The sequence below is a fragment of the Zootoca vivipara genome, chromosome 5 (assembly GCF_965207765.1).
Source record: "Zootoca vivipara chromosome 5, rZooViv2.hap1.1, whole genome shotgun sequence".
NCBI lineage: Eukaryota > Metazoa > Chordata > Lepidosauria > Squamata > Lacertidae > Zootoca > Zootoca vivipara.
In genome coordinates this window covers 30,882,245-30,897,183 of record NC_142588.1, presented here as the reverse complement: position 1 = coordinate 30,897,183, position 14,939 = coordinate 30,882,245, and the positions used below count along the sequence as shown (strand labels likewise).

The 14,939-nt window shown below is 38.5% G+C and overlaps 1 protein-coding gene across 4 annotated transcripts in view; it reads right to left on the bottom strand.

The window, feature by feature from the left end:
• Window positions 1-14,939, bottom strand: part of PCDH15 (protocadherin related 15) — a 620,078-nt gene that overhangs the window by 63,862 nt on the left and 541,277 nt on the right. For all 4 annotated transcript variants that reach the window (XM_035137532.3, XM_035137542.3, XM_035137541.3 and 1 more), the window contains one exon: window positions 8,159-8,286. In XM_035137532.3, coding sequence (XP_034993423.1) covers window positions 8,159-8,286 — 128 coding nt within the window. The remainder of the gene's footprint in view (window positions 1-8,158; window positions 8,287-14,939) is intronic.

Sequence of the window (14,939 nt, the reverse complement as noted above, 5' to 3'; positions counted from 1 at the left end):
AACAGTTTCCATTTGAAATTAATGTTAAAATCTAGAGAAACCATTTCTCCCTGCCATTGCTGATCTTTGAACTTTTGTAAACTGATGGTTCAAAGAATAACACTTGGGCTATTTTTGTTTTTTTGTATGCTGTTTTACCATTTCATAAAATTGTATTAACAATTCTATATATATTTCGTATCAAATTTGGACACACCACATTCCACAATGGGGAGTGTTCTTAGCAACATAGGGCATACAAATGTCACACCTGCGCAATGTAAAAGCCCCTTTTTGGGACCTCAAAACTCAGCCAGCAGACCCTGCCGGACATGCTGGGGAAAGAACCTACAGGAGAGGTAGCAAAACATCGTCCTCTAGCGGCGTCTATACTGTTACTGCAGCTAAAAAAAGCTTCCTTGTGTGTTTGATGACCCTATATAATGTTGTATATATGTGACTCTAAAGCTTGGGTTCAATTTTATATCTGCTTACAGTGACTTCAAAAATGGTCAAAAAACTGATAATTTTTTTAAAATCATTTTGTGCATGAGGTGTTTGATTTTTATCAAATCTCGTTGAAAGTAAGATTTTATCTAATCTTTAATGAAAGCTCATCAAATTATGATACAGGGAAATGAGACTGTAAAAAAAGGCCTTACCCTAGCGCACACACAATTTGAATTGGAGTGTCCACCAACTTTGGGGGAGCCCAGCCCCCACAACCGCCAGGAGTTGGTTCCTATGAGCCTTCCCATTTTTATCTTTATTTTTTACAAAGAACATTTTCATAAGGCATTGTTTTCACTTCTTCCCTTTGGTTTCTTTATCAAAAAATAAACTGAATAATCAGTATTAGACCTGTGGCCAAATCTGCACCACTAAAAGACACAGCAACAGATCTGCTTTTATTTTATACTCCAACATAACCCCCCCCCCAATTTTATTTTTGTTCCATTTTAATTTAATTGCACTTGTTGAGAATTTTTGTTTATTTGCTTAGTTCAAATAATATTTAGCAGGAGAGATTAAATAATGCCATATAAAGAGCTGTATTTCTGGTTTGTTATTATATTTATATGTGACAAATAGGAGCCTACAATTATTGCACAGACATTAAGGCTATATAACACAATTTTTAGAATTAATAACTTCAGGGATTAATTTCTACTTAGATTATTGCTCATCAGACTGAAGTCATTTTTCATGAATTTGTGACAAAACAGACACACACACATCTGTGGCAAGTGAAGATCAATTTACAAGGATGCAGCTGTGGCACATTTGAGATGATGCACATAAATTGCTACCCGAAAACTTAATAACTACAATAACTAAATCATCCAGGACTATTAAAGTGACACTAATTATAGTGAAAATTGTTTATACTGACTTGAAGTGTGCACAAGCCTAAAGAGCATGTCTTTCTAACTTTGTATAAATCACACACTTGAAAACTTGAAATGCATTCCATACCAAAGGCCCAAACTTTTTACTCCAAGAGGGCTCACTAGATGCAAAATAAAAATGCAAGAAATTGATTCGGAACATTTTATAGTGCTTTTCAATTAAAATTTATTCAATGACTTACAGGGCACTTTTAAGTGTGTTTATTCAGAACTCAAGGCTGTTTCCAACATTGTAGCACTGCTTGCAACACAGTTTTTTCTTCCTCCCCTTGAAAGCAGGATTGCATATGGCTACCTGAAAAGCATCATGAGGACAAATAATCATAGATGCTCAACAGAAAGGTAGTTGGGAGGAGCCTTGTGTCTTTGTGATATTTCCCCTCTGGAATTTGGGGTTAGGAGCTGGAACTATGCAGCTGGTGGTGGTATCTGGTCTGGTGACTTGGGGCTTTTCAGGAAGGCATTAAGAAGTGTCCAGGTTGACTAATTCATGGATGGCAGAAACCTGACCTTTTGTCTTTTACCAATAGCAATACTCTCTATTGCTGTTCAGCTAGTGTCCTGTTTGAGCTTTGACTTGTCTGCATAGGAATTCTATCACTTGCTGAATACTTGCCCCACATGCCCAGCTGCTTTTCTTCCAAGCGGCTACAATTTCTTCCAGAATATTTTTTGTCTCCAAGCATTCTTTTTCCCCTGCTTTTTTGCCAGTTGCCACTCTGGACATTTTTCTTAAACCCAATCCATCTTTTGCCCCTAAAATTCCCAGCAAGGGTCATGAATCACACAATGCACCCTCATTCCTTTTCTCAGGTGAGGCAGCTACAGCCTCCATTTGTCTTTCATACCGCCCTTCATCATAAATGGTTTCACTTCTTCAGTGTGTCACCTTGCTCTGTATTGTTTCTTCCCAGTCCCCTTTAATTCTGGGTTTCTTGATCTCAGTTTGGCTTTTTTTAAAAAAATATACTTTCGTTAGTCTCCAAAGTACAAATCTACTAGAAAACAGACAATGTTAAAATGATACCTTCTTACTCAGCAGATCTCCCTTGTGCATTCATCATAATACTGCCTACTGCAAGAATAAAGAAGTTCTTGCAACTTTTTAACTTGAAGTAAAATAGCTGTGCAACAAGAGACAGGCATTTTGGAAATAGGCATTTAACCCAGTATGCTAAATTCCTACAGATCTGTAACCATGGACTGAATATCCAGTGCTACACAGTCTCATTTCCCAGGCTAACAATGCTGTAAAACTGACTCCCGTGCCTCAGTTACCCTGATAAAATACTAGTGATGATTGTAGTATTTGTGAATACTTTTACTTGCTATGTTTCTATGTCTGAATGCAGAGATGTTTTACCTGTTGTGAAGTATGATTTAAAAAATAATAATTATGGAAGGCAAATCTTAATCAGTACAAATAATTATTTCAAAATTTGTGACTTTGTCATCAATTAAATAAAAACCATCTGCGGAAATTCAACAGAAGGGACTTCCAGACTAACTGTATTTTATCATTTCTTTTTCCTAAATGAATACATATCCCAATTGATAAATGAGGGTTAACAGCTCTATTCAGAATGCACTATATGAAAGCTTTGGAAGAGTTAAAACTCCCCACAAATTTGCGGCAATGCCTATGTTTCCTAATTGGTTGTATTCATTTTTTTGCCTAGATTTATCATTGTCAATGACCTGCTGTTTTACTGCTGAGAAACTCATAGTAATGGCAATAAGAAGGAAACATCCATACGTCAGCAAAGTTTTGGAGCATCCCTCTTGCACATTAAAAGATCAAGTACCTTTTCCCTTCCATCTTATTTTAAAGCGTGCACATTTAATGATCTTTGCTGTTAAATTTACAATGCCATGACTTGCTTTTACATTCAAATGAAAGCATTTTTTTTAAAAATATTTTTATTAATTTTCCAATTAAAACCAATTATATCACATTCAATATTTCAAATTATACACATATATATATCAATCAAACCGAATGTTATGCCAAATCATCTAAAGAATTTTTTATTTGGGTTCCCATGCTTCAAGAAATTGGGAATTCCTCGCAACTGTCCACTGCCGTCTTTTTTCTAAAGTTCAAATCGTCCTCCAAGTTCATAATAATCCAGATCTTCCCCTTACAGTCACATAGATGTTTTCCACTTTCATCCGATTGTTTCCCAGCCGCTGAGATAAATATCAAACAACGTTTCACAGATGTTCTTTCTCCTGTGTGAGTTAATCAGTCCAGCCTCCCCATAAATCTTCTTAATGGAGCTCCTTGTTGCGTCGAAGCAGCCCGAAGCAGCGCCATCTCAAAAAGCTCAAATCACTTTCGCTTTCTCTCATAGCCATGAAGATTCACGATCATTATAGAATTTACAGCTTTTTCAGGCAGGAGACCCAAACATCATACCATAAACTCTTGGTAAATTAATGGATCTCCTTGCCCTATAGCTGAACTTAGCTTCAGGTCGCTGCTCCAATTTAAAGTGCGTCACAACTCATAAATCCTCCGAGCGCGTCCAGAACTCCTTCCGCCCGACTAGGGGGAGGCTTTTCTCATCGGCAACTCCACATCTTTAAAAAAATATGCTCAGTAACAACAGTTATAAAGTTCAACTCACACAGTCTTTTGCTTCTCTTTCACTCCAAACAAGCCAGGACATCGCGTCCGGGAAGGTACGAGGCAACAATATGAAGGAAATAAAAAATAAAAACTCGCTTCCCTTATCGCTCCGTCCCCATCAATCCTTCTTCCAGATGCAGTACAATCTTTGACTCCTCTCCTTTCAGCAGCATAAATTTCTCAGCAGTAAACAGCGCTTCTTCCCCTCCTTCTGAAGTATGTCCATAGATTTAAGCCTAATTATCTTCTTTAACCATGGAAATCCCCGCCATGCAGATTAGCGTCCGGGAGTCCTGGCCCTCGTAAGTGCTCAGCCCAAGCTCCCCCCACTCCAAAAACAGTCGGAGTGGGTCTGGGGGCATCGCGGGCCAGCGGCCCCTCTCCGTAACCCCCGGAGAGGGTAGGGGGTTGCCATTTACTCCCCTAGCAACCGCCAAATTCCTTACGAAGGTCAGAGAGATGGAAAACAGGTCCGCCATTCCTGCAGGCGGAAACCGGAACACAATTTTTAAACTTCAGAGTCAAAGTGACATTAGTTGAAAAAGCTTGACTTGATTTTAAGCATACTGCTTTCTCCAATTTAATGAGGACAATTATGAAATTCAGAACCCTAAATTACAATGTAGAACTTTAAAGAAATTTTAAGCCAGAAGTGCCCCTTTTCATTTCTGAGAACACTATTTTTGTAGTCTAGTTACATAAAACTTAACAATAAACATTGCATTTAATAGTTACTTTTTACAGTAAGACTCATTCTTAAAGACTTACTGTTAGGAAGGGGGGAAAGTGCACTTGGAAAATGCACTTCACGGATCAGGTAAATTGATCTTCTTTTCCCTAAATAAACGAAGTTATGATGATTTTTGTATAAACATGGAATATATGTACAGTTAAGGTTGTTTTGTGATTGCTGTTTGAATGGTTGATTCAAAATCTCTCTCTCTTTTTTTACTCTAATGGCTTCTGGGATGGAATAAGTCAACCTATATATTGGATTATTTACTTTCAGTGCAATTTTAAGAATGGTTATTCAAAAGTGAGTCTCACTGAGCTCAGAAGGGTTTATTCCTTTGGTAAACAAATTTAGGATTAGAGTGCTAAATTCTGTAAATGTATAAGGTAAAATGTGGAAGGTCAGATGTAAGAGGTCAAAAATTAGACAGAATTTAAGAGGCTCACCTAATCCAGCATTTTGTACTCACAATGGCCAACTAAATGCCTATGGGTATCCCACAAGTAGGACCTGTGTGTAATAGTGCTCTCCTCACTTGTGGTACTCAGCAACTGGTATTAAAGGGCAGAAAGCAGTAGATAATACAGTGACCAACATTAGAGGCATGATATGGTTCATAATCAATATCATTATTTTAGGGTTAAAAAGAAAGTTGGGTGACAGTTAGATACAGAATGAAGCAGTCATAAATCTAAAATAAAACAAACAAATGAACAAAACCCACTATAGTAAGATGCCATTGCCCACCTTTGTGACTTATGAGATGATAGTTGGGCTTTTGCTAATTGTCAGGGGGACTCCTTACAGGGAGCCTCTCTCAGTCATCCTGACCAGCACTTCGCTCAGCGATAGCGTCAGCAGCAGGTCAGGAGGGAGCAGTATGGAGGGAGGGCTCCAAGATGCTACTGAGCCCTTGCACCGACTCAGACAGCCAGTAGAGGAAGGAAGGCTCAGCGACGCAGCAGAGTCACAGCAACGTCACAGCCAACGAAGGGGAGATGGGACGCAGCCCCTTCCGGCACCCGGTTTGAGGCCGCGCCCCGACGTAGGGTGAAGGGGAGGTGTTTTGGGGTCCCCAAGCTCTTATGTTGGACCAGAAACCAGAAGGCGGCATTGCCGGATTCTGAGAGCGACTAGGCAGTCATGTTTTCTGATGTCTCTGCACTCTAAATAGTATGCAAAATAAAACTCTTAAAGACAGAGCGGACTGGAGCATCTTTACTCGGGAGTAGCCGCAAGAATAGTGCAATTCTATGCATATCTACTCAGATGTAAGTTCCACTGAAGTGAATCCTGTATAGGGCTGCAATTGAACTCAGCCAAAGTTGGCTCAACCATCTCTTGTTAATGGAACACATTTCTGTGGATAAGAAATGCCTTCATTCTATTTACATTGGTGAGCAAGAGGATGGAACTGATGGGTTTCTTTATGGCAACTTATTATAATTACAGATTGACTGTAAATAGAAATTACAACAGTAGTTTAATTCTCTGTGGTATGAGCACTTTTATTCTTCTGACTATAGTCAATCCAATGATTGTACATTTCTATAGCACATTTATGGATAATCAAGTACTCCTAATATCCTCTGCCCACTTCTTAAACTATAATGATTCCTGCTTAGCCTTTCTAATTTCAGGGTTTGCTTTCCTGGACTCTGTAGTTTTCCTCCAAATAGGCCTCTCTCCTGCTGCTACTGTCAGAGACAGTGAGAAAATATGAATGATGAGAGCTTACTTCTTCCCCTCCTCTAAATCTTAACCTAACCTAACCATAATACCTCTGAGTTAACATTATGAAGAACTACCTTGAGGGGAAATAATGGGCCTCTTTAATAAACTGCTGTCATTCTCCATTAGATTTCTAGCTTCCTAAATCAGGTCCAAATAAGAGAATTCTTGGCAGGCCAGGCATCCATGGACACTTTTCAATAAACCTGTCAGCAATTTAGATTCTTCCCCATGTTGACTGCACAAAATGCAAGATGAAGAAGATAGAAAAGGACACACATAAGTGTATTCGATCAAATACTTCTAGTCACATGTAATCATAAACATACTTGCTTATATGGTACTTTTCCCATTATCTTTCCCCCTACTCCCTTCAAATTCAACACCTTGGTATACAAGTTTTTAAAATTATACAAGCATCAAGTACTGAATCTGATTTTAGGGCAATTGTATGCTTTTGTATGTATAGAAAAATAGTCAAAAATATTTTTGGACAGCAGCCTTAGTGGAAAGGACCTCTGCCCAATTCGGACCCACCTCCTTCCCCAATATCCCCTGTAATATTTTCAACTCTCTGGAGAGGCTTTTCAAGGGGTAAAGATGGCTGTAGCAGGAGAAGGAGGGGAGTCAAGCTTACAAAAATCCCTTTCCATGAAATTAACCATTCATGGTTCTTGGGATCCATGCCATCTTCTCTGAAGCAACTCTTACTGATTTTGATGGTGTTAACATGCAACTAAGGATGCTTGGATTAAAGCCTTATTTTAATTTTAATTTTATGATTCAGGATTGGTATGTGAAAAGTGGTTTTCCTTCAGGGATCACAAGATGGTGGAAAGAAAAGCTCCTAGACTGGGGACAGCCGTTCACGCTCCTTGCCATGCCTCTGGTGCCTATCTCACCGCCACCACCAAAGACACCAGGGCAAGTGCTACTACTGTATATGGAACTATAAGAAAGGACAAGTCAATGTAACAGTAGTGGCAGCCGCTGCTGCATTGTAGCTGCAATTTCCCATGGGCTAGCCCATGCCCACCAGTTAGAATCTCATGCCAGTACCAAAATCCTAGTACCTCCTCTCTGTGCATCTGCATGGACTATCAGGACTGACACATAAGCACGCCTTTAAAAAGTATTATTATGGTCTTAATTATATTATACTATAATAATACTATAATAATGTATTATTATAGTAAGTATAAATGAATAGCTGTAATTCATTACCGGTATTTAGGAGTACAGTAAATGAATCAGTTCTGGTTACAGGTAGGTAGCCGTGTTGGTCTGGGTCGAAGTAAAATAAAAAAATTCCTTCAGTAGCACCTTAAAGACCAACTAAGTTTTTATTTTGGTATGAGCTTTCGTGTGCATGCACACTTCTTCAGATTCTTCAGGTAAAACTTAGTTGGTCTTTAAGGTGAATTTTGAATCAGTTCTGAAATTTCTTTTCACAAGCAAACCTTCAAACCCATAAATAACAAAAAAAATCTGTATACATACCAAATGGCATCTTCGCATCCTGCTAAGACTCGAAGCTAAGTGTTAGAATAGGCAGGCAAATTTGCTTTACATAGTTGCACCTTTCGAGGACATCCAAATGAACATACAATATTTAGACATCCAAGATACAGGACTCTGGACCTCAGCCATGTGCTTGTTTAACGTGATTCTCACCTTCACTTTCATCACGGAAGCGAACATTCTAGCATCTTCAGACACGCCTCCTATGTATTGCTTCCTTGTGAAGACAGGTGCATGGTCATTTTCATCCTGTACTTCAATGAACACTTTGGCAGTATTACCTAAAGTAAAAGACAAGGAATTAGAAGAATTTGGCTACACACTGAGTGCTTTTAAGTAATCGGCATTTCTGAAAAGAGACACATAATGGAAGGAAATTAATTTGTAGCATTAACGCCCTGATCCTAAAGGCCTGCAGAGGTACACTGTGCACATTGCATAGAGTGGCTTGCTGCCGACATTGGCTGGCCTGTGCAACTCCATTATATGATGTTTCCTCAACTGCATGGAGTTCTGAAGTTGTAGCTGCTATGATACCTACAAAGGCATTTAGGTGAAGTGTTCCTTTGTCCTTTTCTTTAGCTCCAAAATTACTTTGGGTGGTATCACTGCCCTGCATATGAGCATGGCCATGGTAGTTATTTTCTGCTGCACAGATCCAAACTTCAAGGGCCACAATATTTTACTAATGTGGCACATGATTATTATTTATTAAATGTATATACCACCTTTTCTCTGAAATGAACCAGCAGTTATGACAGGGCACTGATATTGCAGTGACTGCAGTTCATTCTGAAAACAGACCAGAATTTCACATGGTTGGGTTGTTAATCATACAGAGACCATTTCACAACAAGGAGTGAGGGCAGGGTAGCAAAGTGGTAAAAGTGAAGCCATTATTGAGTGGAAGAAGACACAAGGAGGTAGGATTTGTGGGCTTTGCGTTTAGTGAGACAAAGCAAAGAGACTGATGTGGGACTAGTCAGAGCATGTATTTATGACTCTATGTCATATGGAAGTCTTGGTAGGCATCTCTTAGGACTGGGAAATGTTACCTCATATTATATCAAGGTAGCAGGTTAAACAATATGGCTATGAACTCTAACATCATCAATGGAAAAGACTGAGGCATCTAATCAAATGAAATCTAGCCTTTTATTTGCAACTACAATTTGGTTCCCAGCGTGAACTGAATATGAGTAATCGTACTAATAAAATGGATACCAAACTCACTGCAGCCACATAATAGATCTTAGATTTGAAAGAACTTTCTTTCCGGTAACCTTGGGCCACAAGAGCACAAAGCCTGAACATCAATATGAAAAGTACATAGTAATCTAAAAAAACCACGCAGACAAAAAAAAACCCCACATCACTTTCAGACTCCATAATCAAAGAAGTTGACACATTGTCGAAAAAAGTGAAGTCAGTTTGCTGAAAGAAATCCCATTTGCCAGTGAGAAATGATTTCCTTTCAGAGTTGATTCTTTTCCATGACGGCAAGTTATGGCTGTTTTATACTGCTATATATGGGGCATGTTTTCTTTATATCCGTCACCCTGATTATTTTGGTCTCTTTTCTTTTTGAGTACCGTATTGAAAAGAGTTCCATAGCTGTATCTGGAACAGAAACACACCACTTCCTGTATTGGCCAAGGTGTCAACAATATGACATCTTTTGAAGTCCAACCATTGGGAAAATTATAACTTCATAAGAAAATGGAATCTCATGCTTTATATGCATGAGAAGATAAACAAGGAACTGGTGGTACCATACCTCAGCAGAATATCCAATTATTCAATTTCTTTGTCTACAGGTTTTGTTTAAAATCACCAGAATGTGATGCTTCTATAATTTTCTGTTGCAGACAGTTGCACCCTTCCTTCCCTGCAATTCATTTCTTTGTGACTGTTTCCCTACCTATTGACACCAATATACTGTAATGGAAAATACCTTTGGTAGCTCTAGGCTGGTATAGTTTGGGGGTGGGGTCTGTTTTGTAAGCATACTGTAGAAATGAATGGACTTGTTCGCATGAGTTTAACAAATATATCAGAGATTGGCAGGAAGGTGAATACGAAAGGAAAAGGAAAAAAACACACACAAAACCTTTGTTTTTGTCTTCTTTTCCAATACTTTTAATGTTAATAACTTTTTTTTGAATTCTTTCTCCAGGCTCTAGAGTTGACAGATATAATGTACAATATGAATAAAGGAACAAGGGTCACAGGGGGGAGGGAGAGAAGACGTTAAGGAAAAGGGTAGGAAAGAAAGGGTGGAGAGGGGTGGGAGCAGAGAGGGTGGGAGGGGGGAAGGGAGTTTTTATCTACAGAGATATAGGAAATGGGTATGACTTGTAAGATTCGAAGTATTTGAGTTGTACCGTTACCTTATGTGCTTTTGTTTTATGTAAAGTTTTAAATTGATCAATAAACTTGTTTTTTAAATTCAAAAAAAGAAAAAAGAAAAAAAAGAAATGAATGGACTTTGGTTCAGAGCATCCAAGGCTGCTTCTGACACATGCTAGTTCAGCTCCTACTACCAGTCATAATACTACACCTATGAATCTTCCTATGGGCATACTGGGAATCTCTTGGCTCCATCAGAACTCCCATCTCCCAGCCTTCAGCAGTGGCTAAAATTGCTCTGCTAGTTTAGAACTGTGGCAGTGAATTGTTCTAAGCAGTTCCTTTACTTCAGTTAACTCCTGAGTGAAAGAGTATTTCGCACAATTATAACCTATGTACATGTTCCAGATTTGCAGAGCTTGTAAATTGCTAGTTATTGGCAGACTACTCAAGGAGGAAAGATTAATTTAAGTTCTGTGTTTGCTGGGCAGCAGAAATTTGCATAATATATTTAAAATGTAAATTAAAGATTTCTTCAATAATGCTTGCTGTTCTTGATTTGACAGTAAAAGCAGGCATTTTTGGTCATGTGATTTTTTATTTTTACTTTTGTGTTGGTGTAGTGAAGGTGTGCATTTTACTGTGCTCTCAAGGAATGACAACCAGCAGAAAATAAATAAATAATAAAAATAAAATAAATAAATAATAAAAAAAATGCCATTAACACCAAACATTCACATTTTTATTAGGCATGCTAGTAAATTAAACACACTGACCAGGGTGTAACTAGTTATAAATGCCCAAGTTTCTTCTGAACTGTGTTCACCCCCATAATAAATGGTTACCTGTTTTTGTGGCATACAAACAGAGCACACCTCTGCACTTTCACAAGAACCAATGTGGTGTAATGGAACTTATTGGGTAACCTTGAGCCTGTTACTCAGTCTAACCTACCTCACAAGGTTCTTGTGAATATAAATTGAAGATGGTGCCTTGAGATCCTTTGAAGAAAAATGGAATAAATGTATTTTTTAAAAACCCTATTTGCAGTTGTGCTCCCCATTGATATTTGCATAATCACCAAGATGCTTCCAATTTTTAAACAAGGTATAAAGGACAATTTTATTTTAACGATAAAAACAACAAACTATATATATATATATATATATATATAGAGAGAGAGAGAGAGAGAGAGAGAGAGTTTTAGAGGTTTTCTAATGACTTGCCACATACTATTTCAGTAATCCTTACAACACTCCATCAGGGGAGAGCAGTATTACCACAACTCTGTGGTTTGTGTTCTAGAGGCTTATTAGAAGGAATATGAGGGGGAAAGGGCAGTAGGAAGAGAGTTTCTTAAAAGAAAATGAAGTGTGATATTTCTGTGAGTAGAACCCACATTACAGAATAAATGTTTAGACCACCCCTGCCTTCCCTGCCTGGTGCACTATGTATTGCTAGAATCAGTGCCTTTTTTTTGGTAAAAGGTGGCAGGACTCATTTTTTGATAAACGTACTGTGCTAGCACATAATGGCTCCCACAGGCAGGAAAAAACAGAAGTGATGGTACTTTGGACCAGTAAGTACTATCACAAAAGAGGCTCTGCTAGAATCATAGAATTGTAAAGTTGAAATGAAGGGACCATAAGGATCATCTAGTTCAACCCCCTGCAATGCAATAATCTTTCATGCATGACCCTGAGATTAAGACTCTCATGCTCTACCGACTGAGAAGCAGCACTTCACCTTAGTCAAAAGACTGAGAAGCACTTTCAAGATTTAGCCAGACACGTCCCAAGTCAAATAGGAGTGGCCGATCAGGTCATGTCGCTGAACAGCAAATAATCCCGCATTATAACTTCTATTTATGTTTTCTGTTAAAAGTTGAGAGAGAATTAAATCCACTTTCAACTTCTTCTTCTTTTTAAGCTAAGCTAGCTAAAATGTTACCCTGAAAGGCAACTGGCAGAGTGTGGTTTTGGTAGCTTTCTGTACTTCCAGGTCATAGAAAGAAAGCTGAAACTGGAGCATACAAGAGGTGTTTTCAACACTACTAGTCTACTTAGCTCGATATATTTATTCAAATGTCAAGTAATCCCTTCCTCTGCATAATTAAAATTATTCTGTTATTTCTGTGTCTTTTAATTTCTGACATTAAACTATTAAAGCCTTTAGTCCATATAGTTATTTATCTACATAAATCAATCTACCTTCCAGCTTTAACTTCGATGACATTTAATTTCATTAACACCTTCATTTCAGCTCATCATTTCATTTTTATACATGGCATATATTTCATTGGTTTGGCAGCTTGTGAGCACAACATCTGTGAGTCACTCATTATTTAACTCTTTCCTGCTAAGAAGCTCCCAAGCAACCAGCAGCTGACTATAATGGAAGAATTAATATGTCAAAATATAGCCATTGGTTTGTCTTCCAGTCTGGGCTAACAGATGTTAGAATCCCAGATCTCATTCTTCACACAAGCAGATATATAATCATTATGTGGAAGCAGAATGCGAGACTCATTTCGGGGTTCTACATCTTGGTGGGAGTCTACCTGTGAATAGGAGTCCCTCCCCTATAGATACATCTCTCAACACATGAATGGCAGAGAGGTGAAACTGATAGACAACAGCTTGGGATCTGTGTGGGATCAGTGCGCGAGGCCCATCTTTATACCCTCACATGCAATCATTAATCATGTGAGGGGGAACACCTGAATGGGCATTTACGTTTTCAATACCGGGCTTTATTTTCAATACAGAAACTATGCAACCCCTACAAATGAAGAAACTGCAAACCTTCCCTTATTGCTCTCTACAATCCCGCATTATTTTACCGGCTACTCTAGAAACATTGGCTTAAAACCAAGAGTGCTATTTTACTAGTGGAAAGTGTCTTCCTCTTCAGTAAGGGCTATTTCTGATGAAGTGGAAACCTGCTGTGTGAGTAAAGTGAGGCCAAACCTAGATTTCTTCCACTCACAAAACTCTTTTCATGAGGTGTTTTTTAATGGTCCACTGAAGTTTATTTGCTATCACATGAATTTTCTTTCTCCACTATATTTCTCATCACCGTGAGAAGACTTCCACTAGCACTTATTCAAGAGTTCACATAACGGCAGTAATATATTTTCTCCTTCTGCTCACAGTTCCTTAGATCCAACCCATGTAATGGCAAAAGCAATAATAAATATTTAACTTTTATTTGGGACTTCAAAATATTCAAAGTACTTTACATACATTATCTCACCTCAGAACTCACTATAACAGCTTGAAATATCATGCTGGTACTTTATCCTGCAGAGGAGTGGAGGCTGAGAGAATTGTAGCTTGCCTGAAGTCATGTAATTCACAACTGAGGTGAGATTACAACCAGAGATTTCCCAACTCAGAATCGTAGACACTCTGCTGCACTAGCTCTTGACTTGCTTTACCCACACCTCATTCCTTCTTCACTATAATATCTGATCCTGATCTTTTTTAATAATAATAAAAAGCATGTGAATGCCTCCAAGATAGAGGCATTCTGCACTAGATAAAGGTGAGGCTCGGAAAGGACAATGATAGGTTTTAAACAGGCAATATTGTAATATATCCAGAATAGTTTTATACTGCATTATTCACACCTTATTTCTCTTCATGGTGATCAATTTCAGGGGTGCAGTGCCTACCTATATTTGGTTTCCCTGAGAAGGGAGGTGACTGGAGATAGACAAATCTGTCAATTTCAGTTTCTCTTTTTTTCCAGTCTTAAGTTCAGTTCTCCACATTTAAAAATCCTCATGAAAATTGATCAGCATATTAGGGCAAATTTATCCTAAAGTAGACATTTTTTGTAGGTAATTTTGCCTAATATACACATTTTTGCAAAACAAATTTCCTTGGTATGTTCTTTTAACTAACGTGTGCATTTTAGGCATTCTTTATCCTAGTATATGCATTTAAGCACACATTACTTGGCTGGAGAACAGCATTGCAAAATCTGGAGAAATGTTTTGAAGGGTGGCTGTGTTTCAGCTTGGCATTGTTTAGGAAACTGAGAGTTTGGTAGATGCATCTTTGAATGCAAACTGAATAAATTATCTCCTCCATCCCTACTAGAGGCCTATGGTATCCTGTAACAGCTGAGTGAAGAATAGGTGGATACACACCAAAACTCCAGATTTACTCCCAACAGCAGATCTCCAGAAGGAGGCAGTGAGCACCCCAAAATGCTACTAGCTTACAGAGCCTCTAAAGCTCTCTCTCCCCAGATCTCTCCCAGTTGGACTCATTCTATGACTCAATCTGCAGTTCTGTTGTTTATTTTCACAGAGAGATGTAGAATAAATCCATGCTTAGCTAGAGGTGGGGAAAGGGGAAGCATGTCCCCTTCCAGGACCACCCAGATATTTCCTAGCTATTAAGAAATTGCCCACCATCAGGAATCAAGTACTTGGCCACTTGGCCACTGGCCATTAAAAAGCATTTGCAGTCATTGTGGGCTCATTAACCCTGTCCTGTCCAACCCCTCAGTCTTACATTTATATGCAGTTGAACTGAAATATTTACCAAGCTCCATGGCATTAGGTGAACACTAC